Consider the following 27,447-nt stretch of genomic DNA (forward strand, 5'->3'; position numbering starts at 1 on the left):
CGGGGTACGCGGGGATTTGGGGCAGAGGGGACCCCCTGCATCCACCGACGTGCACCCCCCCCTCCCCTCTTTCCGGGTGCACTGTAGCTTTAAGAGGCGACGGCGCGCGGAGCTGGAGGGAGCGCGCCGGCGCGCCAAACGCCCCGCTGTGCGTCATGACGTCATCACGCCGCTCTCTCTCTGTCTCACCCCACCCCGGAACGTGACGGTCTCCACGCGCCCGATGCGCATGCGCGAGGGAGGCGCGGGGCGAGCCGGGCGCGGGAGGCGGAGCCAAAAACTCGCGCATGCGCGGTGCCCCGGCGCGCGCGCCGCCTGAGCCGAAAGCGGGGGATGGGCGGCTGCGCGTGCGCAGTGGGAGGCGGGCGGCGGGGCGCGGTCTGCGCGTGCGCGGGCGGCGCGGCGGCGGCGGCGACGGAGGGACCTGAGAGAGAGAGAGAGAGAGAGAGAGAGGAGAGCAGGGCGGCGGGGCGGGCGGAGCGGGCACAGCGCTGTGAGGCGGCAGAGCGGGGCCGGCCCCGGCCCTCCTGTGTGCGGCATGGCAGCGGGAGCGGGGCACCCCGCAGCCTCCCCCGGGCCCGGCGGCAGGAGGTGGAGGAGTCCCGGCCGAGCAGCGCAGCGGCCCGTGGGTTAGGCCTCGCCGCAGCCCGCTCCGTTGGAAGGCCGCCCAGTGGGGCTCCCGCTCCCGCCGCCGCCTGTCCCCGTCCCTCCGTCCGCTCCCTCGCTGTGGGGTGGTGGTGGGGGGGGGGTCTCTCGGGGCCGCTCCCCCCCCCCAGGCTGGATGAATGTGGGAGAAGATGGAGACCAAGACGATCGTGTACGACCTGGACACCTCCGGGGGGCTGATGGAGGTGAGGGGGCGGCGGGGGCGGTGGGGCTGCAAAATGGCGAGGGGACCCCCCCCAGCCCCCCCCTCTTTTTCACCATCCCCCCCCCGGCCCCGAGCCCCGTGGCCATAGAAGGAAGTGAGGCCGCTCGCCCAATCCCCGGTGGGGGCCCTCCCGGGCACGGACGGGGCGGGCTCGGCCTTATCCCGGCCCCACCGAGCCGTGCGCTATGGGGGGCGGTGGGGGGTCAGAGTGCGGGCGGCCCTTAGAGCCCCGTGTGTGTGTGTGCGTGTCCGCAGCAAATCCAGGCCCTGCTGGCTCCCCCTAAGAGCGAAGATGGGGAGAAGAGGAGCAGGAGGCCTGAGAAGGAGCCCAGGAGAAGTGGCAGGGCCACTAACCACGACAGCTGCGATAGCTGCAAGGAAGGAGGGGATCTGCTGTGCTGCGATCACTGCCCCGCCGCTTTCCACCTCCAGTGCTGGTAAGGCTCCGTGCTCCCGCCCTCCGGGTCTGTGTCCCTGCATTGGGGCCCCCGTTAATTGCCTGCCTGGGAGCGGGGGAAGCAGACAGAGCCGTGAGCCCCGCTGTGCTCCGTGCCCACCGCTTCCCCCCTTTCAAAGCCACCGATCCGCACCTAAAACCTCATCCGGACGCCTTGGTGGCGTAGGCACGCTGACCCCAGGTCCTCCTTTCTTTCTGTGCCCAGAGGCCTAAAGGAGAAGCCAGGCCTCAGTCTGCCCGCTGCCTTCCTCCCCGCCTGCGCCCGACTTCCCCTCCTCTCTCCTCCAAACACATCCCCGTCCTCCCCGGGAGGGATTCACCTCCCCCCAGTCTCATCCTTGAGGGGATTCTCAGTGCTATCCCTGCTCTGGGCCCGGCCATCCCGGCGCTTCCGTGCTGCAGCGGCTGCTGGGAATAATGGAGGTTGCTGTCTCTGTGTCTCCCTGCCTCACTGTTTACAATATGGCGACCTTCCTTTAAATTATATTTTTATTCTCAGCGCCATTTTGGCTGCATATGTGACTTCCAAAGCCTTGCAGCTCTTCCTGAGTATCTCAGTGGTGAAAATACCTTCCCTGCAGTAATTCAGGGCTCCGGACTTTATAGATTGGCTCGGCTTATTTCTTTCCCTCCTTTTTCCTTCCCTCCTGATTCCATAGACACACTTATGTTATCCGTGTGCTGTGAATTTCGGGTTAGCCGGGCTTTCTTGCTTGGAGTTGTGCAGCTTGGTTGATAAAAGCAGATCTTTTTGCATGCAAATCTGGAGCTGGAGGTGCGTGGGGAGGAGGAGGTGGCCGTGACTCTGTTCGGTGGAGGCTGCAGCAGGGAGGGCTGTGGGGCCTCACCTCGGCCCTTCCCATGCACACAGCACAAAGCCAAGCCTCAACTTTGCCCAGCAGAGCCGTGCACCAGGAGATGCAATGGGGGCTGCAGTGCTTGTTCTGCTCGCTCAACAGTTGACACAGGCTGAGGGTTTGCGTTAAATTAGCACAGCCAGAGTGGATAATGGAGTGGAGGAGGGAGCGGGGCGAGTCAAACAGCTGGAGCTCAGGCGTACCAAGTATTCTTCCTTAGGGGAGATTTTTTAACCACATTCCTTTCTCTCTTTCATGCTTTGGAGCTTTCTGTGTGCTACCCCATTACATCTGTCTCTATATAGATATATTTTTCCCCCTATTTCCTCCCCCACACACACACTCCCCTTTGCACGGTGGTTATGCCTCGTTTCTCTGCTAACTTCAAGTCTCTGAACACTTATTAAACTGATTGCTGATACCGGGAGAGCTGAGTGTGTGCGGTCGCAGTTGTGCAGGGAGTGTCCCGTTAGCAGCACACAGCCAGACCAGCCCAACAATGCTGTAGCGAGCAGCCATGACATCATCCCTCCTGCCCTGAGGAAGTGCTGCTGGTGGTTGGGCACATCCTCTGCACTTACTAAAATGACACCGACTTTATTTTCCCTCCAACCTTCTCTGGGTTTAAATTTAAGTGTTTTTTCCCCTTATGTTAAATGTAGTTGCTTTAAACTCGATTGTTTGCTTGCAGATGCATCCCAAGCCTTCTCTTGCAGAGGCTTCACGCTTGGGTTTTCAGATGGAAGGGCTGTGACTAACGCTGCAAAGTTTAATTGACTCCGAATCCTGGCTCATCCTAACTGTAAATGGGTCCGTTCTGTGCACGGTGAAATCTGGCTATGATTCATGACTTAATTTGGCAAGATTCTTGTAGCCAGTGGGAAATGCTCATGTAAATCAGCCATGCAGAGAGGTTTGGCTGGACTCAAGTTGGTTAAGTGATAATTACAGAAATTCTTTGGTTAACTAGTCACCCTTCAGGACAGAAGCAGAAGGTGCAGCTCTGGTTATTCCTTCTCCCTTTTGTTGTTCCATTCCTTGGGCTATCACTGAGCGCTCAGGAGCAGCAGAAGCCCCAGCCCTGTGTTAAAGCCTTGGATCAAACCAGGTTGTCTCAAAGCGATGCTTAGCTTTTATATCCATGTTTTCTTCCCTTCACCTTCTGCATGTTGCATAAAGTAAACTTCCGTTCAGGATAGAAACTCGGGCATAAAGGCAGCACTTGAAACTTCCTTTCTGCCTTTATTTAATGATTGTTTTTCTTTAAAGAATAGCAGCTGTAATGCAGTGTTTGCTGAAGTGGTTTTTGTGTAGCAGTTTAGCTCTACTGGCTGAATTGTGTTGGCAGCTGAACTGTTCACTTAATATTTATTGTCAGCTTTCGTGCTAGGTTGCATTTATTATCCATAGAGGAAAAAAAAAGAGGGCATCTAATTGGCCAAGGAATTGTAATCAGTCAATAAAAGGGGAGGTCAAGGTGTGCTCAGCACAGAGACAACCCCAGCTGTGTCCTCAGAGCTGTTTCATTTCTGCCTATGTAGAAACGATGCTCCGTGGCACTGTGCTGTGTGAACCTGCTTGCTCAGAATCCCCCAGGCTTCCAGGCATCACATCTCTCTGATGGGCAATAACAAGCTGTGTGGGTGCACAGTGGGAATGGCTGCTCTTCTATAGGTGAAAGGGCCGGCGTGGTTCAGCTGTTGGGATTTCAGCTCTTCTTACAACACAGTCTTTGGTGTAGAACTCCAGGTACTGAGAGGGTGCTGCAGATACAAGGACTGGTGGGAGGGATACGGGGATGTGCAAAACCCCTTCAGATTCATCACCTTTGAGTTACTATCACAGACAGGTGATTGTCTTCAGCTTTGAATTTCTCCTTGAAAACAGCATGTGATTTTTTTAGCCCCTAAATCTGCCTTTGCTTGTGCTGTTTGCCTGGATCCTGCTGCCTGTGTCCTGGGGCAGCGTGTGTTTTCATTCTGATGTTGTCTTAACTCAGGCCCCTGTGTTTCATCTTCACTCATCTGAAAAAAAAGAGAAGTTTTATTTTCCATTACTCCTTGTTATTCATCCCCATTTATTATCCTCCTCCTCCTGGGTTTGTGATTGTTCAAGTTCCTCTTATTTTCTTACGCCTGTTTGCAAAGTGAGTGATGTTGCAAATTCATTACAGCGTCAGCAGAGGATTAGAAAGATCCCTGGGAGAGGAGAAGTTTAGTTAGCAACAGGGGGAGGGGAAGAACACAGCCCAGCCTTGTGCTTCTTTTCAAGCCTCACTCTGTGGAGGAGCCCACTTAGAGCTGCTCACCCAGCAGAGCCCCGCTGTTCACCTCCTCTTATGATCATATGGAAGCATTGCTAGCATGGCAGAGTGACCTGAGCTGCCCCAACCCCACCACAGCAAACAGACAATGCCATGCAGTGATGCTGCCCAGCACTGTGCTTCCCTTTGCTGCATCTGTGGCTCTTCTGGGAGAGATACGCCGTGTCCCCGCTGGGTCCTGCAAACCCCATCAGCCTTTCTGCAGCACTTGCCTCTTTATGTTTATATTTGGAGTGTTTGGCTCCGTTTCCTCTGTGCTTTGGCAGTCTTCTCCCAAGTGCTGTCGTCGAAGAACTGGAGTAAGAGAGCTGCAAAGAGAAGAAGATGAAGCTGGGCTAAGCCTGAGTCTTGCATATTTTCTGTGAGTCACATCAGTTAAACTCTTTGCACGTAGAATGGAAAAAAGTTGTGTTTAACTGTAGGACATTAGTAACTCTTTCCTTACTGTATTCAAGTCTAAAACGTCCTGCCTAATCTCGGCATCTGGTCTAGCTGTGAGTTTGCATAAATATCTGCATAAATATCCATTCTGTGTGAACGGTGAGGAGGAAAGCATTAGCCTGGCTATTGTCTTTGCTATTCATGCCCCTCAGGTGATGCTTTGGTCACCTCCTGCTTTCAGGTGAAGCTTTGAAAGGCCCAAAGCATCTGCAAGGAGCATCAGGATGGCCAGAAAGCTTCCCTGCAGGCTGATTTAACCCTAGGAAAAGTGGTAAGCTGGGAAAGGCAGCAGCTTATTGTGCATCTCTGCTTGTGGTATTTCAGTACTGTTGGGGCCACTGTAGTCTGGATCCCGAAGCAGAAGGAAGCAGTTGCTCTGGCCTGGTTTCTCTGTGCAGAGGGTCACTGCGCATGTGCCTGCAGATGTGGTAACATGATCGGTCTTGGCAGTTCTCTGAAGCAGAGTTGTACCAATGAAATCTTTTTGCTCTCCTTATTTTCGTCTTAAATCTCTCGGTGCAAGACCAGATAAGGTCAAGCTAAATGTGTGACCTTAAGCTGAGGGTACCAGGAAACCACTGACAATAAGAACTTCATGAATTAATCTTCATTTTTGGCGACCAGCACATCACAGTCCTCGCCTGCTTGTGCTTGTGTTAAACCCAGCGTGGGCAGGAGAGCTGCACTCACACCACATCGTGGGCCACAGCAAAGCAGTGAGCTCACAAAGCGTTGGGATGCTCTTCATATCAACAAGGGGGATGTTGAACTGCTTCACTTATGCTTTGTCTTCAGGCACAGCCCTGCATTAGGCTGAACATCCATAATCCAAAGGGCACAGCATGAGGCTGTTAGTAAGGATGGTTCTCCACTGTCTTGTCCATAGGCTTGGTAAGGTGCCACATTTATGTTGACCAGACTCTGGAGCTCAGAACTCTTTTATTCCTGCTGTTGTGGAGTCGGTGTTTGAGTTGCCCTGTAAAAGCTGTGCTGGTGGCAGTGGCTCATTGGGAAGCAGTGCGCGTGGCCTCGATAGCTGCTCCTCCTGCTATGTCAGACCTGCAGGCATGACTCACGGGAGCGTTTGAAAACATGGAAAGGTCTTCCCAGAGGAATTCCAGCTCCTCCAGGCATTTGCAAAGGAAATTCTTAATTGGATTAGATTCATAATGCTAATCTGCTAATGACTGTTTGTTATGGAGATCTTAGTGCTATCCTGTAAATATATTCACCTTGTGCCTTTTTATCGCACACAAGCTCAGTGCTGTTAAGATTATACAGCTGCCTACAGATCTTACAGCTGGGAATGGGAGAAGGACCACTGTGGGTAGAACACATAATGCTCTCATGATTCTCTCTGCTCTCCATTTACCCAGAGCTGCTTTAGATGGGGTAGGAAAAAGGGATCTGCAGGTGTGGCTGTTAAGCTGTGTTGGTTCTACACTGACTCTGGTACCTGGCAGGTTCTAGAGCCTTTCCTGTGCCCTGGAGCCCTGTTTGTGGTCAGGTGGGTAGGAATGAGCTGGAATCCACTGAGATGAAAGCAGTTACTTACAGGAAAGAGATGTATCTTCCTGACGGCAAGTGTTGCAAAGTCTGAGCCTTCAGGGAACGCTGCCTGTTGGAATATAAATCACATGTAAGAATGACTACCTGTTGTTGTTGGTTTTTAACCACTCAGGAAGTAAGCTTGGACTTCAGCAAATGCTAATGTATCTCCGAATATAACATGGCTTTGTTCTAGGGATATGGAGTGCTGGATTCAATATCTTGCCACGTCAAGTTACTGGCGAACCTTGGGATTTTACGACGTGGTCAGAGGAGGCTTTTAGAGCAGTCAGTGCCTGCAGCCCCACAGCAGCTCAGCGCCTGCCCAGCTGTAGGAAGGAAGGCTGCAGTGTCTGTGTAAGCTGAGTAAAAATGCTGTAATACCTTCCCTTTAATGAAGGAGCTGACGGGTATCAGTAGTCAGGTGGTTCCATTCCCTTTTAGGGTGTGGAGTAAATGCTTCCTAGAGTCAAAAAGAAGGAAAGGAATGCTATAAATCATTTGGTGTGTCAGATCTCCAGCACAAAAAGTGTCTCGGGGCAGCTGGGGGGAACGCAGAGCCAAACCCAGCACTAACCTATTTCTGCTGACGTCTGCTCTGCACGAATCACTTGAAGTAAACTAGATGGAGCTGGAGATTACCCACTTTGAACCCCACAGAAAGCAGTGGCCTGAGGATGCAATTTGGCAGGCTGAAAAACCCATGCTGAATTCCTGGCAAGCGGGAGTGATTGGTGTGAAACACCTGCCTACAGCCACTGACTTGGGGCAGGCATCACGTGAGCTTCCCGGAGATCTGAGGCTAGAATAGCAACGGGAGCAGGATGTGAAGGTGATCGGGAAAGGCAGAAGGGATTTATACCCTCTCTTAAGGGTTTTTTTGGGGGCTGGGAGTGGAGGGATGTCTGTATTGCTCTTCATTTCCCTTTCCTCCCCAGCATTCTTGGGAAAGCCTGGCCCACACGTAGGTGTCAGAATTATAGCTCACTTGTGTCTGTGTGGAACTGAATTCATATTTTTTTGCTTTTATGGTCTTGTGTCTCAGCTTCCTCTGATGTGCTGCTTTCTCTGCTTTTGGTCTCTCTTTGCCACCTTATTGCTTCCGTCCTTTCAGCCCCTCTCCTTTGAACACGCTCAGTATCACTAGGGCTGAATGCGTTCACCTTTCAGAAACCTCTCAAACCCGTGTTTTCATTTCTTTTCAGTAGAGCTGTCTCTTCATTTATTGTTCTTTCGAGGCGGAATTGGGTGAACTGGCTCTCACTAGAGCCGTGTTGTTCCTCAGCCCTGTTTCTTTTCCCTGTTGCTTCCCTATGTGTCATCCAGCTTTGAGAAGATGACTTCTAATCTGTTAAGAAGCCGGTGCTATAGAGATCTGAGCACTTAATGATGAATGTGGCCATTGAATTCAGGCTATTGTTACCATTGCCTGCAAGGAGCCGTGCATGGGATAGAATTGAGATGTGCAAAATGTCTGAATTTCAGAGTGTGACCCAAATTTCCCAAAGTCAACAAGTCTTCCCATTGACTTCTGAATAGAAACACAAAGGCAGACGGTTCACTTGCAGGTGTGCTCCAAGTCACAGAATTCAAAAGCAGCCAAAAGCTCATTTAGAAACAAAACAACAGCAAACAGAAGAAGACAACTGGAGGGCACGTTTATTTATATAGATACATACTTTTGTGTATATGGAAATCCAATATCTTAAAAACCTGTTCTTCCTTTAATTTTTTTCCTACTGTTAATGAGAGTAATAACTAATGGCTTGCCTGGGGACTGGTCTGTAGGCTGGGTTCTTCCTATGAATAGAAGCAAGCAATTACATCAGGGGATCACATGTTTACCTGTGGCTTAACTGCTTTATTGGACGCTCCTGATCCTCAGGTCTGAGGCAGAAAGCTGCATTTCACTGTATGCAGGAGGAAGAAAGAAGTGTGCAATGAATGACGCACTGGGATGTGGAATACCTGGCGACACCAATGTTAGCATACCTTTATCTTTCCTTACTTGCATCTTGCTTCTCGCTATCTGGCTGTATCACAGTGTTTTAATCCTGCCTCTGTTCTCTGTCTGCTGCTCAGCCCTTATTTCTAACTCTGTTTGAAAGGCAAGTGCTGAGCAGAGGCACTGTTGGCAGGTGATGGGATGATTGGTGTGAAATGGCCATTTCTGTTCTCCTTACTGAGTGACAGCCAAAGCAATCACATGCTGACCTGTCCGGGATGTCCATCTCTCCCTGCTAGATGTACAAACATCTCCCTGCCTTTATATACACATTCAAGACTTTGACTTCAGAGTAAACAAACTGACGCTGACTGCTGTTAAGCTTTTTTCCACTCGTTTCCTCTGGGGAGGAGAATCTGGACTACAGATGAAAGTACAGCAGCAGATGCACGGCCATTAGCATGGACTGGCTGTAAGTAGGTATAACATATGCAAGGTGTGAGACTACCAGAGTCCAGAAAGCTCCAAAACCATTAGTTTGGATGTGATCAGGTCATATTTAGAGCTTACTGAAGGGCTCATGTGAAGTTTGCTGATCCCTGCTTTGCTGCTTGTGTTCAGCAGCAGCATCGCTGCTTGTACTCTGAGCATCGGGATGTCCATTTTAATGAGCAGATGGAGTTTGAAGAACTTGCTGCAGAACTTCACTGCTCCATCTGTACCGAGGAGCCATCCTGGCTACCAGAACAGAGAGGAGAGCTGTGGGCGTTCCTAATAATTACCTTTAGGGTAATGAAGTCTTGCTTCCATCTTCACAGCAGATAGCAAGCTCTTTGACCTGAGACTCGCAGCAGGAAGGTAAGAGAGTTGCAGCACAGAAGAACCCTCACCAGGCTGCAGCTGCTGCCTGCTTTGTGGTTTCTGCCTGCAGCAGGGTCTCCAAACACCCTGTTCCAGGTGTCCTTCTGCAGGGGTTTGGAGCAGCTGTGAGCAGGAGCGTGTAACTCAGGCTCGGTAACACTGTTTCAAAGGACTGGATGTGTAAATGATGCAACCTTCTCTGTTTCTCAATGGGTCGCTTGTAATGTGCGGACAGTGCAGTTGGTTTCCTGGTTTGTTTTCGTTACGGCTGCCATTGAGGCCCTGCTGGAGGATGCCAGGGATCCTTGTTCCTTAGGAAGCCAGTGGAACAGCTGTACCTCTATCCATCACTGGGATAAATAGGATCCAACAGCAGAGCCGGATGTTTCTTCCTCTGTCTTATTGGCAAACGTAACCGGCATCCTTCCTTGTCAGCCTGTCATTGAGTCCTGGTGAGGTAATTAGAAGATTTTTGCTGAAAACTAGTGGAAATCAAAGAGAAGTTCCTTAAAGAGGCTCCATTGGACACCAGGTCGTCCTCCTACTGCCATTACCTCGGAGCTGCCCATCCCCAGGGCTGCCAGCCCAGATGGCCATTAGGAATGCCACATGGAAATAGCTCCTGGTTAGCTGCTAACTGGTTCCTTTGAGAGCTGAGCCCGGTTTGTGCTGAAGAAGGTGCCATTCTTTGACCATTTGTTGAGTTATTTGTCGAGGTCAGCAAAGTAAAGAGTAATTAAGGGGCATTAGACTAACAACGGGCATCTGATCCACCAGAGCTGCAGAGTGTGAAATTAAAAAGCAGAGTGGCTTCGTGCTATTGTTTGCTGCATAAAAATCTCCCAGCGTGCAGATAACTCCTGAAGATTTCATCACAGCCATTTCAATGTTAGTTGTGAAGCTCTGCATCACAGCCAACCTAAAAGGGGCATCTCCTTTGATTTCCAGAGGCTTTGCAGGAGTTGTTCTTGCAGACGTTTGGATGGGTGTGAACTTCGAAAGTCGCTCTGTTTCGGAGCTATCTTTGTGTTGAATTCAGTTTGTCCTCTGGGTGGATTTGATTCGGGTCTCACCAAACCCCTGCAGGTAAATTGGGCCTCAATGACAGCAACAACAGGAGACTTGTGCAGCAGAGCAGTGTGTGCTTCCAGGAGATCACGTTGGTGCTGCACTGCACGGCTCAGGTCCTGCTGGCAGCAGGATGCAGCGGCTGGAGGGCTGCATGCTAATGAATGCCTGAAGGATGAGGGGAAAGCAGCCCTGTGCTCCTGCCAAAGCACCGCTCCTTACCTCGGCTTGTGGAGACCAAATGCCTTGCTGGGATTTCAAGATGAGTTTCACTTAACGCTTACGGTAAAAGGTTGAGGAATGTGGTCATAGCTGGGCAATTAAAGCAGCATTCTTCAGCGCTTCCTTGGCTTTATGTTAAGACGCAGGAAACGCTCTTTCCGTGCGGAGGGGCCGCCAGTCCGGGTGCAGCATTCATCAGTCTTTGTTAGTGCAGCGAGCTGCCTTGATGAACAGTTCATTAACCAGGAGAAGCAGAATCGCTCTTTTAATGCACTGCCGTGGCAGTCAGGCCTTAACAGCGAGCACAAAAACTCAGGGGGTGAAGCTGGGAGGTCCAGCCTTGCACTGACACTCATCTTTCCCAGCCCTTTGGGTAGAAGCATTGCTTTAAATGCTGCTTTGTGAGAGCTTTATTTAAGATTACTGTGTGCGTAGGATCCCGTGGTTGTTGTGCAGCTTTAAAAACAAACCCATCCCAATAGCTTGCACGTTTAGGAAGAAACCCCTCCTAACTCTTCTGGGCAGCTCCGAAGGTTTGCTGCGGTATTAATTTGTTTCATTATAAAATATGTAAGGTGAAGGTAACAGTTAAAACCAATGCCCCGAGGCCTTGGCAGCTCGTGGCTGGCTGGCATCGTGCTGGGATGGGGCAGGCGTGTTCCCAGCCGTCGGGGCACGCACGGCGGTGGCTTCAGAAGCACAGATCCACCAGAAATAAAGCAAAGTCTGTGGGTTCCTGGTCCCTGGGGTGCTGGGAGGAGGTAGGCCGGGAGGATCCGTGCTGACTGTAGTGCAGACCTAAGGGCTCTGTTTTTAGCAGGACTAAACCCGAGCTGTTCCCAGGCCCACATTGGGACTGAGGCTGCAGCGAGCACCAGGAGGTGGTTGGTTCTGCTCCTCCTAACCACCCTTTTCCTCACTGCTATCAGCAGCTGATTAGTTTGGGGCAGGCATTTGAGGCTTCCTGGGAAGCACTTGGTAGTCAGGGCTTCAGTGCTGTCGTCTAGAGCCTGATCTCTTGTTCATCCAAACCCTCCAGGAAATGAGAAACATAAGCTGCAGGTATGTTGCTGCGTATCCACCGAGCGCTGCCTTTCTGGAGCGCCCGGAACATTGAGGCCTCTGCAGCTCTGCTCCTCAAAATGGCTGCCAGATGTGTTGGCTCCGCACAGCTCCCATGAGCCTGACACCACGAGTGCTGAGGTCGTTACCAGCTCCATCCTGGCGGCGTTTTCCCTTCAGGCCTCCAGCAAAAAGCACTGCAGGGCTGTGAGCACCGCACGGCGGCTGCGGCACCTTTGTCGGAGCAGCAGCGTGTGCAGCATTGAGACTTTGTTTAAACAAAAGAAGCGTGTTTGTTGGGTGGGTTTTTTTTTAGCTCAAGCTTGTGAGCCCAGGCTGAAACACCCTGCGTGATTCCCTTGTGCTGGGGAAGCTGCAAGCTGGCTGCCTCTGCTTGCATGGCTTCTTAGCAGGGCTATTGAGCTCTGTACCCATGTGGCCATGCAGCAGTCACCTTGTGACCCAGCTGTAGGTGTCCCTGTTCACTGTAGGGGGGGGTTGGACCAGATGGCTTTTAAAAATCCCTTCTAGCTCAAACCATTCAATGATTCTGTGTCACTGCTGCTGATGTGGAGCTGCCAGGCCCTGTGAGAGCACATCACTTGGGCATGGGGGGTAAACGTGCTTAGCAGACTTTGTGTCATTATCTCTAGCATCGATAGGCAGAGCTTTTAGAGGTATATCTTAAAGCCACGCTGCGTGGTAACTAGCTGTTTATCTGACAGCGTGGATGTTTCTCTTGCAGCAGTCAGCAGTTTGCTGAAATAACAGAACTTAATGATAAAGAGGTGTTGGAAAGTACTCGAGCTAGTAGGATTTGTAGGGGAAGCGTGGCATCCAACATATGCTGCTCTGCCTTTAAGGGAGGAGAAAATAGTCCTCCTTCCTCCTTCATTTAATTTGCTTTGATGGGAATGTCCTTTTGACGTGATGCTGTTTTTATAGTAAGTACAAGTCCATGTGAGTAGGATGCATCTCATGCTGCGTAGGCGAGGCAAGCTGTATGTGGTGGCACTTCTAAGAGTGTTTGGGCTGTTTTAAGGTGGAGGCTGATTCCCACCACAAAGTTGGTGTGCCCAGACATGGAGTATGAGGAGCACTGTCTGTTTCCCTTTGCTGTTCAATACTAAGTCTGAACTTCTAGAGCATTCTTCACAGTGGAGATGAAATGGATGTCATGGAAGACAAATGTCACCAGTGACAGAGCTGCCCTGACTCGGGCTACGTGGAGATGAGACGTTCCAGAAATAACAGTAAAGCTTTGCTTTGTGTTTCTCTTGCAGCAACCCTCCGCTCAGCGAGGAAATGCTGCCTCCAGGGGAGTGGATGTGTCACCGCTGCACCGTGCGCCGAAAGGTAAAGGCTCTTGTGAGAAGTGTGCTCTCTGCCTCTCAGCTGTCCGTAACCGTATCATCTCCTTCATGTCAACCTACCTAGTGCCGGAGTTGCTCTTCACACTTATGGTAACAAAGAGCTTTGGTTAGAAAAGGCTTCAAGAAATCCAAGGTGTACTGATGAAACCATCCTGATCGCTTTAATATTGTTACTGAGAAGCACAAAACTGAAGCACCTGTGTCAGGCTGTGCCCTTTCAACTGCTTTCCTTTTCTCCTGTTATGGAAAGGAGGGAGAACTGAGGCACAGAGGGAAGGGCTGCCGTGCTGGAGGTGGTGAGTTGCCTGCAGGTACAGCAGGAGTCCTGATAATGCAGCTTTAGCATCAGGGTTGTGATTGTGGTTAATGTGTGTGGTTTTTTGTTGGTTTTTTTTTAAAGAAATGTGACTTCACAGCAGTTGCACATCAGCAGAGGGTGAAATCACAGCGAGTTGTGATTTCCTGGGCTGTTGATCAGGATGGGGAGATGACTGGGCGAGATTGTGGCTCTTCTTTGCCTCAGTACTCTTTGTCCAGGAAACTGTCTTGCACAATGTAAACATCACTGGCACTACATGAGACTGTGTAGCACAAGGTTTAGGAGCTCTGCTGAGCTGTCTAGCAGTTCTTCTCTTGATGTAACACCCAAAACAGATCTTTTGTTACCGAAGCAATTCCCTTGTTACGTTTCCAGGGTACTGCTCAGGCATCTGCTGACAGCAAAGATGAAGGTCACCAATGTAATAATATACATTTCAAAAGCACAGCACCGATGGAAAGACTTCCCTGCATTGAAAGTCTCTCCCTTTACAGACCATTCCATAGTGATGGAGTAGATGGGTGCTGGCAGGCATTGGGGGATGGTGCTCAGCTGCCCCTCCTTGCAGAACAGACCTCTCGGTGATGGCATTGTATTGTTTTCCTCTGCTGCAGTTCTCTCTGCCCACCTTGTTCACGAGTCCTGGTGTCAGGAGATAGCAGTGTTTTTTATGTTGTGCTCGTATTCTCCAGCTGACCTTCTCATTCTGTAACAGGTTTGGATACACTGCCAAGGTTAATAGACTGCATTGGCAATGAATGACCTACTGTGGAGATTCAGTGTTGGCTAGCAAAGTAAACAGAGTTGTCTGATAAGACAGGTACTTAGGACTAGATGCTGCAGATCAGTGTCTTGATCTGGACTCAAGTACAGCTGTCCTGAGAGGGAGAGATGCTCATTTTCTTCCCTATGCTTGGTGTTCCCTTCTGCTGTTTTGTCATCTGTATGTTTTTGTCATCTGCAATCAAACTGCTTTTGCTGGGTCGAGGCTTTAGTGTCTTCACAGTTGAAGTTGTAGTAAGTGGCTCAAGCTTTTTCAGATGCTTTCTGCCTTCGGTTGCTTGTTTGTCAAGGTTGATGTGCTTTGTTTGTGGCCTCCATGATAAGCCTGCCTATTCATCTCGTGCAGAAGCGAGAACAGAAGAAAGAGCTGGGGCAGGTAAATGGATTGGTGGACAAATCTGGGAAAAGGACCACCTCCCCAACCAGTGACGCAGACCTGTTGGACAGGTCTAGCAGCAGCATCAGGGCTAATGCGCATGCCAGGATCTTGGAAAGGAGAGCAAGCCGGCCTGGCACTCCCACATCCAATGCCAGCACCGAGACCCCCAACTCAGAGCAGAATGATGTCGATGAGGACATAATTGACGTGGATGATGACTCTGCCATTGCAGAAATGGACTGTGGGCAGCCCCAGCTGAAGCGACCCTTTGAGCTTCTTATTGCTGCTGCCATGGAAAGGAACCCAACGCAGTTCCAGTTGCCGAATGAATTGACCTGCACCACAGCACTTCCAGGTGAGCAATGGGTTTCCCAGCGTTGGTGGAGTTGTCTACATCCTGCTGCCATCTTGGCTTTTTTCCCTCTCCACTCCTTGGTGGTTGTGACTTCAGTGATAGTGGTGAAAGCAAAAGGTGTCCTGCTGTCCTTGGTTCTCATCCAGCCGTCCAACAGTCCTCATCTAACTGCAGCAGTAGGTGGCCTCTGGTTCCCCAGGATGTGGGGACGCTGCCAGTAGCTCAGTCTGCATTGAAATAGATTTGTTCTGCATTGAGTCAAGTTTAGATCACCCATCTGAAGAGTTTTCCAGTTGTCCCATTGATTGATTTTAACTCTTGGTATGATAACTTTATCAAGTAATGACTTAATTGTTTCAGTGACTCTCTTTGTATTAAGCTTGAAGTATGCCTAGCTACTTCCAATCTCTGTCACTTAAATCTAGATTTGGTGGTTGATAAGAGCTCCTTTAAGCAGCTCCTTTTTTGGCTGTTCTGTTTGCTTCTTCCTGAGCTGATTATACGAATCTACCAGGAAGCAAATCTCTGCTGTGTGGGTAACCCAAAGCTTTTTCTTAATTTCCTTTCAGGTACCAGCAAGAGGAGGAGAAAGGAGGAAACCACAGGAAAGAATGTCAAGAAAGCACAACACGAGTTAGACCACAATGGTTTGGTTCCCTTGCCGGTCAAAGTCTGCTTCACATGCAACAGGTAGTTAACTCTTCCAGGGAAGCTGTTTGGTGTAACTGCACCTTTCATGGGAGCAAAGTTCTTCCTGAATAAAAGGTGACCAGCCTCTTAGCTTTCCATTTTCCTTCATCACTTGCTTACAGTCTTCTACACAAATAAGGGAATAATAACCTTTGCTAAATAACAGATGCTTAACGACAAGCATAGCCATGACTTGTGCAGTATTGCATGGCTGTAAAGGTTTTAAAGTGTAGCCTGAAGAGATTGAGCCATCTTGCCTTTGGTATTTTTCTACTAAGAAAAAAAAATCTCAAGTGACGGTGGTTTAGAAAGCAGAGATGTTTGTTTATGGTTCATAAAGAAAGAATGTGAGGAGGTGACCTTTAGGAAATAGAAATATACAGAGAGAGCTATAAGCCCAAGGCAAACAGGAGTATTGTGCAGCAATGGTAAATCTTAAAACTAGTTTAAAGTACTGCTGTGTTTTTTATGACTGCAGAAACAAACACACCGATATATCCCTACTCCAAATGTCAGCAGAACCAAAAAGGTACTTTGGGAGCCCAGTCAGAGTGAGTTTTAAGTCTTGCTGTAAATGAAGGCACTTATAACCACTGCATAAGATCAGCTTGAGAAGTTGCTTGTGTGAATCTGGACAGGTGCTGCTTTCCAGCACCAGCATCTCCTGCCGAAGGACCAAGAAACCCTCATGTGCTTGGTCAAGTCCCTTCACCTCCAGCGGGTCTTGCAGAGTGTCCATAAGATCAAGTTACAAACCTGAAGCTTAATTTTAGATGCAAGTAACGTAGCATGTGGGATTTGGTGGGGAAAGATAAGCTGATGTGGTTAGCCAAGCTTGCCCTGCATGTTCATTTTATACTCTGTTCTGCATGAGAAATGAGATGTGGCTCTCTCTTTGCAGGAGTTGCAGAGTGGCACCTCTCATTCAGTGTGATTATTGCCCACTCCTGTTCCACATGGATTGTCTGGAGCCACCTCTTACTGCCATGCCTCTGGGTAGATGGATGTGCCCAAATCACATAGAACACGTGGTGGTAAGCAGGACTATGATTGCAGTATGGTAACCGGATGCTGGAATGGAACCTGGCAGGTCCATTAGAGGATAAAGTACAACAAATGTAAAACAGCTTCTGAGCTCTTACTGCTCCCTGTAACGCTTGTAAAGCTCCTGCTGCAAGCAACGTGCTCTCCAAAGGAATATGGTGCTGCTCTCTGCAATAAAATACAAGGATGGGGGAACTCCTTCCTGTAACTGAAGCCGACAGCTCTGAGTGTGACTCACTGGCAGTTTGTCTGGTTTTCAGACTGAACTCCTTAAGATCTAGATGAGCTTCCAGAACTGTGATACAAAGCAGCACAGTGCTACAAATAGGGGAAGTCATTCTTTGCATGCTTAATCCAAAAAACTGTCATTCCAAGCTTTCATTTGTGGAAAAGCGTTGTGCTTGAGACTAAATACTCAGGGAACAGGGGGCTGGAACAAAGGGCTTGTGCCCAGAGAAACTGCACTGACGCTACTTAGTAGGCCTCTGAATGCTTTTGTATTCACCTCCATCAATGTGCCCTTTAAGAGAAACAGTGCTGCAGGAAGCAAATAGTGTAAAGCAGAGCTGGTGCTGTACTGCTGGTGCTGCGAGGTGTTATGACAGTCTTAGGATGTCTTAGTGCCCTGCAGATCCCTAACTACTGTGGCATGATCTGATCACACAGCTGAACCAGAAGAACTTGACCCTGAGTAATCGGTGCCGAGTATTTGACCGGTTCCAGGACACCATATCTCAGCATGTTGTCAAAGTGGATTTCTTAAACCGAATCCATAAGAAACATCCTCCGAATCGCAGAGTTCTTCAGTCAGTGAAGAGAAAGGGTTTGAAGGTGAGTGTCAACAAGTAGGTGTTGGTGAAACTCCTCGTGTATGCGCGTTAGTTTGGAAGGGAAACCAGTGTGCCCCATAGGGATAGCCTTGTTGGGGAAGAAGAAGGTAGGGACTGAATGAACGTGTTGGTGAGATGTCTGGAAGTCAGCACTCAGGGAAGTTAATTTCATTACACATAGGGTTTAAGAAGCTCCTTTTTTTCCAGCACCCGTGATGCTCAACTATGAGAAGTGAACCTTTAATTGTAGCACAGGCATAGAAAGTACAACAGAAAACCTACCAAAGGAGGCCCTAGAGTCAGAATCTGGGCTGCAGTGTGTTCCCTGTTGGACCCCAAGGAACACTTCTACCAGAATGCCTGAAAAATGACATATGGGTATCTTAAATGCTTCCCTTTCTTTTTTTTCTTGCCTTTTCTTTGCACGGTTTTCTTGTGCTGTAGCCACTGTGTTATGCTGAAATCATGCCTGACCTGAGGGAATGAAACCTATTAATTTCAGCATAGCTGCATCAATTTGAAGTACTCAGTACTTGAAACTTCTAATGTATTGTCTGCAGGATTCCTTTGGGTCAGAAAACACCAAACACAAAGCACAGTGCTGGTTAGGCACTTAATTTAACAAGTCATTCTTGAGTAATTGTTCTCATGTGTGATCTTCTTTCTCTCCAATGTAGGTTCCTGATGCTATAAAGTCCCAATACCGGCTTCCACCCCCGTTACTTGCGCCTGCAGCAATTAGAGATGGCGAGCTGATCTGTAACGGGATCCCCGAGGAACCCTTGCAGAAGCACCTTTTGAACACTGAGCACTTAGCCAGCCAGACAGAACAACAGGAGGTAAATGAAGTCAAAATGCTTAGACTCTGCGTGTAGTTGCTTTGGTACAACAATCTTTTTCCCCTTTCGGTTGCAATCAGAGCAGTTGTCAGGGAAACCAGTCTCAAACTCGTATTTCTGAAGGTGATAGCCTGTCTTCTCTCTGACACCCCTCACCCATTAAAACTTCATTTTGGTTATCCAGGTGAAATGTAAAGCCTCCTCATCTGACACTTCAGGAGAGCGGTGAAATATTCCTCTGGTCTTAACACTGTCAATGAGGGCTTTCTGTCTAGATGTCATTTTTATTTCCTGGCTGAGAGGACATAACTTTCCAATCTGATTATGTAAGGCTGCTCTCTGACACATTTGCTTGTGTGTTAATGTCACACTACTGGGCCGCGTTTTATTGCTGATTACCAAAGATTTCTAAATCAAGCTCAAATGAGTGTTTAAATCTTGTAGGAAATTCCTTGCTGGATTCCATGATGTGAATGCCCGAGTCCTGATAGCTCAGGCAAGGTTCTTGTACATGGTGTGTGCACACTGACCACGAGGCTTAAAACCTTGAGGAAATCTTTTGGTCTTCTTCAGGCAGGTGTAGAAGAAAAGATGCTCTCATCCCCTGCTTTGGCCTGTAGCGTGAGTTCAGTCAGCATTTCTTTCCAGCATATGGTGGAGTAAGCTGAAGGGTTCTGGTTGGAGAGGAGCCCGCGTTAGTGGAAAATGTGGATGTAACTAGCTGAAGAATTTACAACACTTTCAATGCGGAGAGAGGGAAATGTCTGGGAGGGAAGAGCTGCCTGCTGCCTTCCCCCTGCTGTAATCTCAGCTCCCTCTGTGTGCTGACCACTGCACAGAGATCAGCAGTGCACATCCAGAGCCTTTTCCCAGTGCTAGATGAGCTCAGAGCAGATGCTGGGTGCTGAGCAGCTGGATCCCTTTGAGCCAGGCGAGCAGTTGGGTGGTGGAGCTTTGGAGCATGGTCTGCCTGCAGAGCTAACCTGTGGTTTTTTCCCTTCCTCCCAGTGGCTCTGTAGTGTTGTTGCGCTCCAGTGCAGCATATTGAAACATTTATCTGCTAAGCAGATGACTTCGCTTTGGGACTCTGAACAAACAGAGAAGGCTGATATTAAGCCTGTTATTGTGGCAGACGGCACGCTCGCCAACCCTTACCAGGCAGCTGACAAGGCACCCACACCTTCCCTCTATTCCATGTCATCCTGCACCTCAGGGATTACCACCCAGAATTCCTTGAGTTCCTCACAATCCCAGCAGACTTTGACACAGGAAGACGTCAACTGCAGCTCCTGTCTAGATAAACCCAAGAAGGTGTCTTCTTGTGGGACTTCGAATGGGCCCACAGCCTCTGACATTAAAGTGAACGGTCCTCATTTCTATGGCGTTTCATCCGAACCTTCAGCACAGTTGACTGACTCCCAGAGGCTGATTGGAGCCGGTAACAACACAATACCTGTTTTGTCTCATCGGCAAACATGGCCCAGGCCCCTCACGCCCCCAGCGACTTGTGGACTTCTGAATCACACCATTGGAACCATTGTCAAAACGGAGAACGTAGGAGGACCCGTTTCTTGTGCACAAAGGGGTTCTGTGCCAGTCACAAGTATGCCTACTTCCATATCGAGCTCCTGTGCCAGCCTGGAGACCACCAGCACTTTGCAAAGGAAGAACGTGCAGACGCAGATAGGGCCGCCGTTGTCAGCAGACCTGCGATCCATGGGCTCCCCTCTGACTGCCACCAGGGCTCTCACCCCTCCCCAGGCTGCAGGAGATGGGATCTCGGCTGTCGGATCCACAAACAGATTCTGTTCACCAGCACCACCTTCAGGTAAGCACCCAGCAGCTGATCTTGACCCCCCGGGGTAGGGAGGTGTTCAGCTGAGTGCTGTTTCTGGACCTGCAGGCTCTCATTGAATGGGGAGTTTGACTTTCCATGGAGAGCAGGGAGAAGGTTCTTAAGTCTCCCCTGTCTTAAGTTCCTTCACAGGAGCTGTGGGATGTGTGTACCTGAGAGCAGAGTTCTGTCCTCAGCATCAAGACAGTGGATCAATAGTACAACTCTGGGAAGCAGCAGCAGATTCCAGTCCCATGGCTGCTGCCTCCCTGTTGTAACAGCTGTCTGCTCCGGTGCTGCTGTAAAACTGCCAGTTGGTTTTAGAGCACAGACGGGCTCTTTCCCAAGCACTTCTCACCCCTCTGATGCTCTGATGGCTCTGTCCCCTCATATTAAGTCTGCCCTGATGTGCAGAAATGTGACTTGGGAAGTGGTAGTGAGTTTAGTACCTGCCATTCAGCTCACACGGATAGTTATGATTTACCACTCTGTCCTGGGCTTCACACTAAAATCTTGATGTAAAAGGGCACAAACCCATTAATCAGTGTAAAATACGGAGAGCTGAGGGTGTGAGGGTAACATCTCTTAATTCCTATATTTTTACTAGAAGAAGCTTTCACTTTTCCTTTTGCCTCCCCTCTATCAGCCCAAAACTCAAACCACTGAATCCTTTGTGCAGGTTGGGTTTGAAGCAGACAGCAGAGCTGCTCTTTTTGCAGCTGTAGCCGCTCAGTGTGGGTTTGGGTGGAGTACAACAGAGGCAGCATCTTATTGTTCTTAACATTCCTCTTGAGTAACTTCCGAGCTTCAGCTTGTGCTTGGGAGCAGCTCCCAGAGCAGCTGGACTCCCTGCTCATTGCTGAACCAGCACAGTCACTCTCAGGGTGCTGGTTTGTGCCCTGATAGGGAATGCAAGGCTGGGAGGCCTTTGGGTGCTGCAGTGAAGGATGAATTCTGCCTGTGACTGTCACATTCTTACCAGTGAGCCACACCCCGGGGTTGGTAATTGTACAGAAATCAAAAGGTTGAGGCAAATGTGTTTTTAATGCGTGTTCAGACCTGGACAAACTGCTCAGCAAAGTGCTGCAGGTTTAACAAGCTGTTTGAGCTCTGGGGGCTCAGTGCTTGTCATGCAGTGTCTGTAGTACGACATCACTTACGTCTCTTTGATCAGGGAGTTGGGGGGGTTTTTAAAGTGCAGGATTCCTCCAGAACTGAAGGAGATAGAGGCTGGAAAACCAGTGCTGTGATCCAGGCACACAGTGACCTATGTGTGCAGGGAAGAAAACTTGTGGTCTCTAATTGGGGCCCATTTCAAAGCGTGGCTCTGTGCAGGATTAGTCACTCAGAGCAGCATGGAAGCTGGGAGCAGCCCCAGGGCTGGGCACGTGTCTCATGGACGTCACGGTGACATATCTTCTCTGCACCGTTTTCCCTGTAGATGGTAAGGTCAGCCCCAGCACCTTATCCATAGGAAGCGCTTTAACTCTACCCTCATCGCTCACTTCAAACTCTGCAGCTATGTTGGACCTCACCAGTTCCCTGAAAGCATTTATGGATGGCGGTGAGTATTTGGTTTCTCAGTCTCTGCTTATAGCACTGTGTTTGCTTCCTGGGCATTTTCTCTGCTTAAAGGAGTTCCAGAGATAAGGAAGGGTTGCAGTCAGGTGAGGGAGTGGCAGGATATACATTACCTTCAACGTGTCACATATTTCCCTACTTGTAGTGTTGCCAATGGAGGGTTTCTGCCTGAAGCTTTTCTGAGGAACAATTGGGATGCTGCTGCCTGGGCTTCTTTCTAGGTGGAATTCACATGCAGGAACCTGCAGCCCTGCCGTGTTGTGGTGCTGCCTGTGCTCCAGAGCTGTTTCCAACATGCACGGAGCCCAAATTCTCCACGCCTTGTAGCTGAACAGTCGCCAAGTCATGATGCTTTACCAGCTCTGCTCATTGCCTGATTGATTCCTGCTTCTGTCAGTCTTCTCCTGGACTGCCTTAGTTTTTATTTGCCTTTTGTTGCACTCGGCAAGAATTGCCGTATCTTAGTGCAGTGATCTCAGGAGGAGGAGGTTGCTGACCAGCAGTCGTCCATAGCACAGCGAGGCAGGCTGTTGCCAGTGCCTGTTTCTCAAATGGAGCCGTTCTGGCATTGCCTGTGTGATGGTCCTCTTTCCATGGGTGAATCCCAGCTGCGTAGCTCAGCCACACCACCCCTCTGCCATCAGGAAAGGCTGTTGTGTCTCTGCTTCTTCTGCTTGCTGTTTTAAGCTGGTGCTGGTGCCAAGAAAACTTGGAAACAGAGGTTAGCCAGCCTGCTTTTGCTACCCAAAGGCAGATCTCCGTAGGGCTTTACGACTAGAGATACTTGAAAGCTATCAGCAACAGATCTGCTTTTAGAGCTTGTTAATAATCCTGTCTGAATTACCTTGTTTTGGTTAATTGACCCTGCTGTGAAAGCATGTGACTAAGGAATGAACATATAACTGCTTCAGAGGTGGTTACTGCTGCAGTGCAAAGACTTTATGACTAGATAACGAAGCTTCAAGAGAAGAAGCCAACCCACTGCCCAAAGGGCAATGTCTGCATCCACAGCCTTGTTCCTTCTGAGCTGAAACAGCAGATTTTCAACCTAGCAGTCCTTGTTGCCCTGAGTTTCTGAGCCCTTCTGCTTGCTGCCTGCGTTGCAGCCATAGCTGATACTCTCCACATACTGCTCACATAAGAAGTAAGAGACCACCATCTGTATGTGACCTTCTCGATGCTGCAGATGATACTGATCCTTGCTATTGAAGCAAATGGCAAGTTTTGAAAGCAGGGCAGTTAAATCCACTGCAGCTCAGATGGCATCTTTCCACGAATAACTTTACTAATTGCTTTTTGTTTGTTAACAGAGATTGAGATAAATATGCTGGATGAGCAGCTGATCAAGTTTCTGGCCTTGCAGAGAATACATCAGCTCTTTCCTTCCAAAGCTCAGTCTCTAGCAAGCAGTGTCAGTGCCCATCAGCAATCTCCTGTGGCAAACCACATTGAAGGTAAGAGCAGCCCTAGAATAGCTGGGTTATGTTGAGCTTTATCCTTCTGGCACTTTTGCCTGTTCCTTGAAGGAGATCTTCACTCTTCCTTTGGTATCTGCTTGATGCTGCCTTTCTTACCTTGCATTTCCTTCTCTGGATATCTGCTGACCAGGGACTCTTCCATGTCCTTGTGTTAACTTGTTACACGGTGAAAATACCTTCAGTAATGTGTCAGTGAACCTTCTGATTTTCAGAAGGCCATCTTTAGTGATGTTATGTTCTGCTCATCTTAGCACGAGATGGGAAGGTTCTGTTGTTCTCCTCTCCCCATCTTTGAGACAGACAAGATACACATGTCTAAGATAAATATGCTGGTCATCTCCACAGGCCTGAGTTCAGCTCTGGTCATGGGGTTTGGCATTGCTAACACCACAAGCTGCATGGGGAATGTGGCTTACCGTTCCTCTGCATGCAGTCATTCAATTTGATCTGCTTTCAAGCACGAAGTGGAGCAGCCTTGTTGTGGGAGCAGTTGTCTGCTCCCCCTTCTGCTAGACCTGGGGCTGAATATCCAAGATAAGGTCTTTGGAAGTCTGCTGGTGTGAGTAACCTCCTTCTGAAGCTCTGTGCTTGCCTGCTTACTTGCAGCTGTAGCATCACAGCGTTCTCTGAATGCTTTGTTGATCATCTTTTGAGCTCTGCTGTAGGATGCAGCACCAGGCTGTGATCGGAGCTGCTTTCCTGCACTGCTCTGAACCAACCAACTTCTGGTAATTCTTCAGCACTCTGCTTCTCAAAAGGCAGATTGATGCTGTCTTAACACACAGCCCTTTCTGGACAGGATGGATGCATCCAGCTGACTGTTGAGCATTACTGACAGTAGATCTCAAACCTTTTGTGAGCCCTGTTGAGTCAGCAGAGCCAGACAGCTGAAAGGACTCGTGCTGAGGTGGCAAGCTGCACATTTCAACTGTGCCGAGTGCTGCACGTCCAGGGATGCCACTCAGTGCGGCCGTTGTTCCTGACATAGGTGACTCCACAAGCAGTCTCATAATCCTCATGTTCTGCTCTTTGATTTCACACTCTTGGCATAAAACTGGCCTGCAGATGTGGTGTCAGAAGAGGCTCTGTGTGTATAAGGGGCTTATCTCCAAGAGACAGCTGCTGAAATCCTGACAGCCCTGTGTGGCCTGCAGTTTGATATCACAGAAAGTGATTTTCTGCCCAGTTAACACAGCTGTGTGAGAATGATTTGAACCTGGCTGCCAGGAAACTGCTGCAGGGACTGACCTGAGGGTGAAGCATTGAGCTCAGTGCCTCAGTCCATGCTGGGAATGGGGTTAATCCCCGGACAAGGCTGCTCAACCTGTGCCTTTCCTGCAGCTTCTCTAGGAGCGGAGCTGTGATGTTGGTGAACGTGGCTCTGCTGTGCGTGCTCTGCGATCGCATGGTTTCTCTGGGTTGCTGGGAAGAACAATTCTCCCTGCTGATAAGATGCTTTATCTCCAAACATTCCTGGAGGGTTGCAGAGCTGGAGCTGAGGCGAAAGCTGACTGCATCCCCCCTGGGATCTGTGCTCTCTGCTGCCATCGAGCAGCCCGTGGAGCTGATAAGATTGTTCAAGTGCTTTCTCTTTATCTTGCAGCGCAAAGAAAGGAAGTGCAAGCCCGGGCAGTGTTCTACCCTCTGATGGGCTTGGGGGGTGCAGTCAATATGTGCTATCGAACCCTCTACATTGGGACAGGTGAGTAACCTGATGGGCACCAGAACTGCTCTCAGCAAAGGGGAGAACTGAGGTTTGCTTGTGGGTTTTGTTCCTCGCTGCTCACATCCCTTTGGTGCTCTAGAATGGCCGGGTAACACCTGAATGCTGCTCAGCCCTCCTGCCTTTGCAGCCTCTGGTTCTCCCTTCCCCCACTGAAACTTTGTTAGTGGCTTATCGCAGCATTATTCATGCAGGCCTGGGAGCGCGGACAAAGGCAGTTGCTCCCCTGTTGTTTTGTTAATTGAAGTTTAATTCTGTCTGTTGTTCTCCGCTGCTTGGCAGTTTCTTTTCCTTCCTGAAATGAACTGAGCTTTTTTGTCCTCCCCATTGGCAGGAGCCGATATGGATGTGTGCCTTACAAGCTATGGTCACTGTAACTACGTGTCCGGCAAACACGCCTGCATATTCTACGATGAGGTGAGAGCCTGAGCCTTTCTTTGCTTGCCATGCACGGCAGTGGGAGCTGGAGGTACAGGCAGCAGGTTGCCTTTGTGTGCTGCTCCTTTATGGGACTGCAAAGTAGGAGCCAAAGCTGTGAATGGTTTCACTCGGTGATGGCTGTGTCAGCGTTTTGTGTCCAACCCCTTTCTGAAGCACAGAGCTCTGCCAGCACGTTGCCCCGAGCTTAAGTGCTTATGGACAAAGACTGACCACAAAAAATCCCTGTCTGTGTGTGATCGGTTCTTTCTTCTCCTCGCTCAGAATACGAAACATTACGAGCTGTTGAACTACAGTGAGCACGGGACAACGGTGGACAACGTTCTTTACTCGTGTGACTTCTCGGAGAAGATGGCTCCCACTCCTCCCAGCAGTATTGTTGCCAAAGTGCAGAGTGTGATAAGTGAGTATCCTCACTGCCCGGCCCCTGCTGTGCTGTGGGGACCCATTGGAGGTGCTGGTGTCTCAGCTGCCATAATGGCTGTGCCCATGTCCCCCTGGTGATGATGGGGCACCTCTTGGGGCTATGCTGGGAATCCATTTCCCTTCCACCCATTGCTGAGGTGCCACCAGGCTGGAGTTTTCCTCCTGGAGCTCCCCAGCAGCATCCTGATGTGCTGAACTGAAGTCCTGCTTCAGCGTGCACCAACCTGACCTGCTTTTTTTCCTTCCCAGAGCGACACAAAAGCAGGAAGCAGGAAGAGGAGCAGCACGAAGAAGCCGCCGTGATGAATTCGCAGGCACAAGGGCAGCATCGGAAACCCTGCAACTGCAAAGCCAGCAGCTCCAGCTTGATAGGGGGCAGCGGGGCTGGCTGGGAGGGCACGGCCCTGCTCCACCACGGCAGTTACATCAAGCTGGGCTGCCTGCAGTTCGTTTTCAGCATTACCGAATTTGCGACCAAACAGCCCAAGGGGGGGGACGCTGCCTTAGTACAGGACATGGACTTGGAGGACAAGCTGTCTCTGAAACCCCACCAGGTGCCCGTGCTGCGCTCCAACTCCGTTCCTTAGGAATCACAAGGAAAGGAGCTTCGGAGACAGGAGGAAAAACACCCTCAGAACAGACTCTTTGCAATGCAAAACTGTACGAAACCCAGAGGTGGGCTTTTTTTTCCTATGGGCTGCCCAGATGAACTGAGCTGCCCAGGCGCCGTTTGCATGAAATGAAGAACCTTTAACTTTTGGGTTTTTTTTGTTTTTTATTTTCATTTTCCTTTTTTTTTTTTTTTTTTTTGGCTCAAGTTTTAGGGGCATTTGCACATATATTTGTACTATACATTTCATTTTAAAAGGAATTAAAACTGCAGCCAGAGCAGCCGTTGTGGCGGAGCGAGGGGCTCCCGACCGACCCCCCCCCCCCCCAAGGCCTCTCTGTGCCACGTCTCCTAACCCCACGCAGTTGTAAAATAACTCAGAAAACTTGTTCTATTTTGTGCCAGTGACGATAGTTTTATATTGAAAGAGAAATACAGTTTTCATACAGCAAAATCTATACAATATCATTGTTTTATTTAATGTAAAGAAGCGCTCTCCTTCGTTTCCCATCCCTCTCCCTTCCCCTCCCCCCCAGCTCTGGTTGCACTACAGTAGCTACCGTGTATCGGGCAGTGAGAAACGGATCCTTTTCCTGGTGTCCACCCTCCTTTTAATTTTGTTTCTATTTCTTCTTTCGAATAAGGAAAAAGCGTCGGATTCTGTGTAAATACATCCGTGATGGCATTTTCAATGTTTTAAAGCTGTGTACAGTGCTACATGTGGTATGACGTCCCCCCAACTTGTCTATTGTAGCAGCTCGTTTGTCGTAAGCCCTCTCTGTCTCTTTTGTTTATATGCCTCCCCTTCACCCCCCCCTTTCCCCACACCCCCCCCCCAGCAGGCCAGCTAAGCTCCACTGTACAGAGTAATGGTAACGTTTTAGACTTTACAGAAACTTTCCTGTATTCTGTATATAAAAACAAGAAAATTCACATTGTTTTCTGCCTGTCTGTGTCGCTCTGTAAGCAGGATTGGGGATGGGGGGGGCTGCAGAAGAACCAGCACATGGAGGTTCTGCCCTGTGACACCACGGGGCTGCTGTGACCTCCAGCACTCCATGTCCCTGCAGGGACTTTGCCCGTTTCATTG

General features: G+C 49.6%; 1 protein-coding gene and 1 long non-coding RNA gene across 4 annotated transcripts; one reads left to right on the forward strand and one right to left on the reverse strand.

The window, feature by feature from the left end:
* Nucleotides 1–305: 305 nt before the first annotated feature.
* On the forward strand, nt 306–27,290 carry PHF12 (PHD finger protein 12). Of its 3 annotated transcripts, XM_015880734.3 has the most exons (15): nt 306–851; nt 1,127–1,308; nt 12,939–13,011; nt 14,477–14,864; nt 15,434–15,554; nt 16,456–16,588; nt 17,265–17,429; nt 18,106–18,267; nt 19,276–20,095; nt 21,543–21,665; nt 22,993–23,136; nt 24,764–24,862; nt 25,218–25,300; nt 25,586–25,724; nt 25,997–27,290. In XM_015880734.3, exons 1-15 carry the CDS (start codon nt 786–788, stop codon nt 26,332–26,334), a joined length of 3,036 nt encoding a protein of 1,011 aa, XP_015736220.2. In that variant the 5' UTR covers nt 306–785; the 3' UTR covers nt 26,335–27,290. The 3 variants fall into 3 exon arrangements, with proteins under 3 accessions (XP_015736220.2, XP_015736221.2, XP_085378306.1); XM_015880735.3 differs by lacking the exon at nt 22,993–23,136; XM_085522180.1 differs by lacking the exons at nt 22,993–23,136; nt 24,764–24,862; nt 25,218–25,300; nt 25,586–25,724; nt 25,997–27,290 and adding an exon at nt 21,828–22,982.
* LOC146757396 (uncharacterized) lies at nt 1,804–12,114 on the reverse strand. The gene is made up of 3 exons (XR_014936546.1): nt 6,882–12,114; nt 6,505–6,567; nt 1,804–4,816 (listed from the first exon to the last, which is right to left on the reverse strand). It is a non-coding gene; the product is annotated as an uncharacterized LOC146757396 (long non-coding RNA).
* Nucleotides 27,291–27,447: the final 157 nt, after the last annotated feature.

The sequence above is a fragment of the Coturnix japonica genome, chromosome 22, assembly GCF_054131305.1.
Source record: "Coturnix japonica strain WE chromosome 22, WE-NBRP24, whole genome shotgun sequence".
NCBI classification, from domain to species: domain Eukaryota; kingdom Metazoa; phylum Chordata; class Aves; order Galliformes; family Phasianidae; genus Coturnix; species Coturnix japonica.

Coding starts and splice junctions, on each gene's coding strand:
- PHF12 (XM_015880734.3), top strand. CDS start 786: ATGTGGGAGAAGATGGAGACCAAGACGATCGTGTACGACCTGGACACC. Junction 17,430..18,105: donor TGAAGAGAAAGGGTTTGAAG/GTGAGTGTCAAC, acceptor TCTCCAATGTAG/GTTCCTGATGCTATAAAGTC. Junction 25,725..25,996: donor CAAAGTGCAGAGTGTGATAA/GTGAGTATCCTC, acceptor TTTCCTTCCCAG/AGCGACACAAAAGCAGGAAG.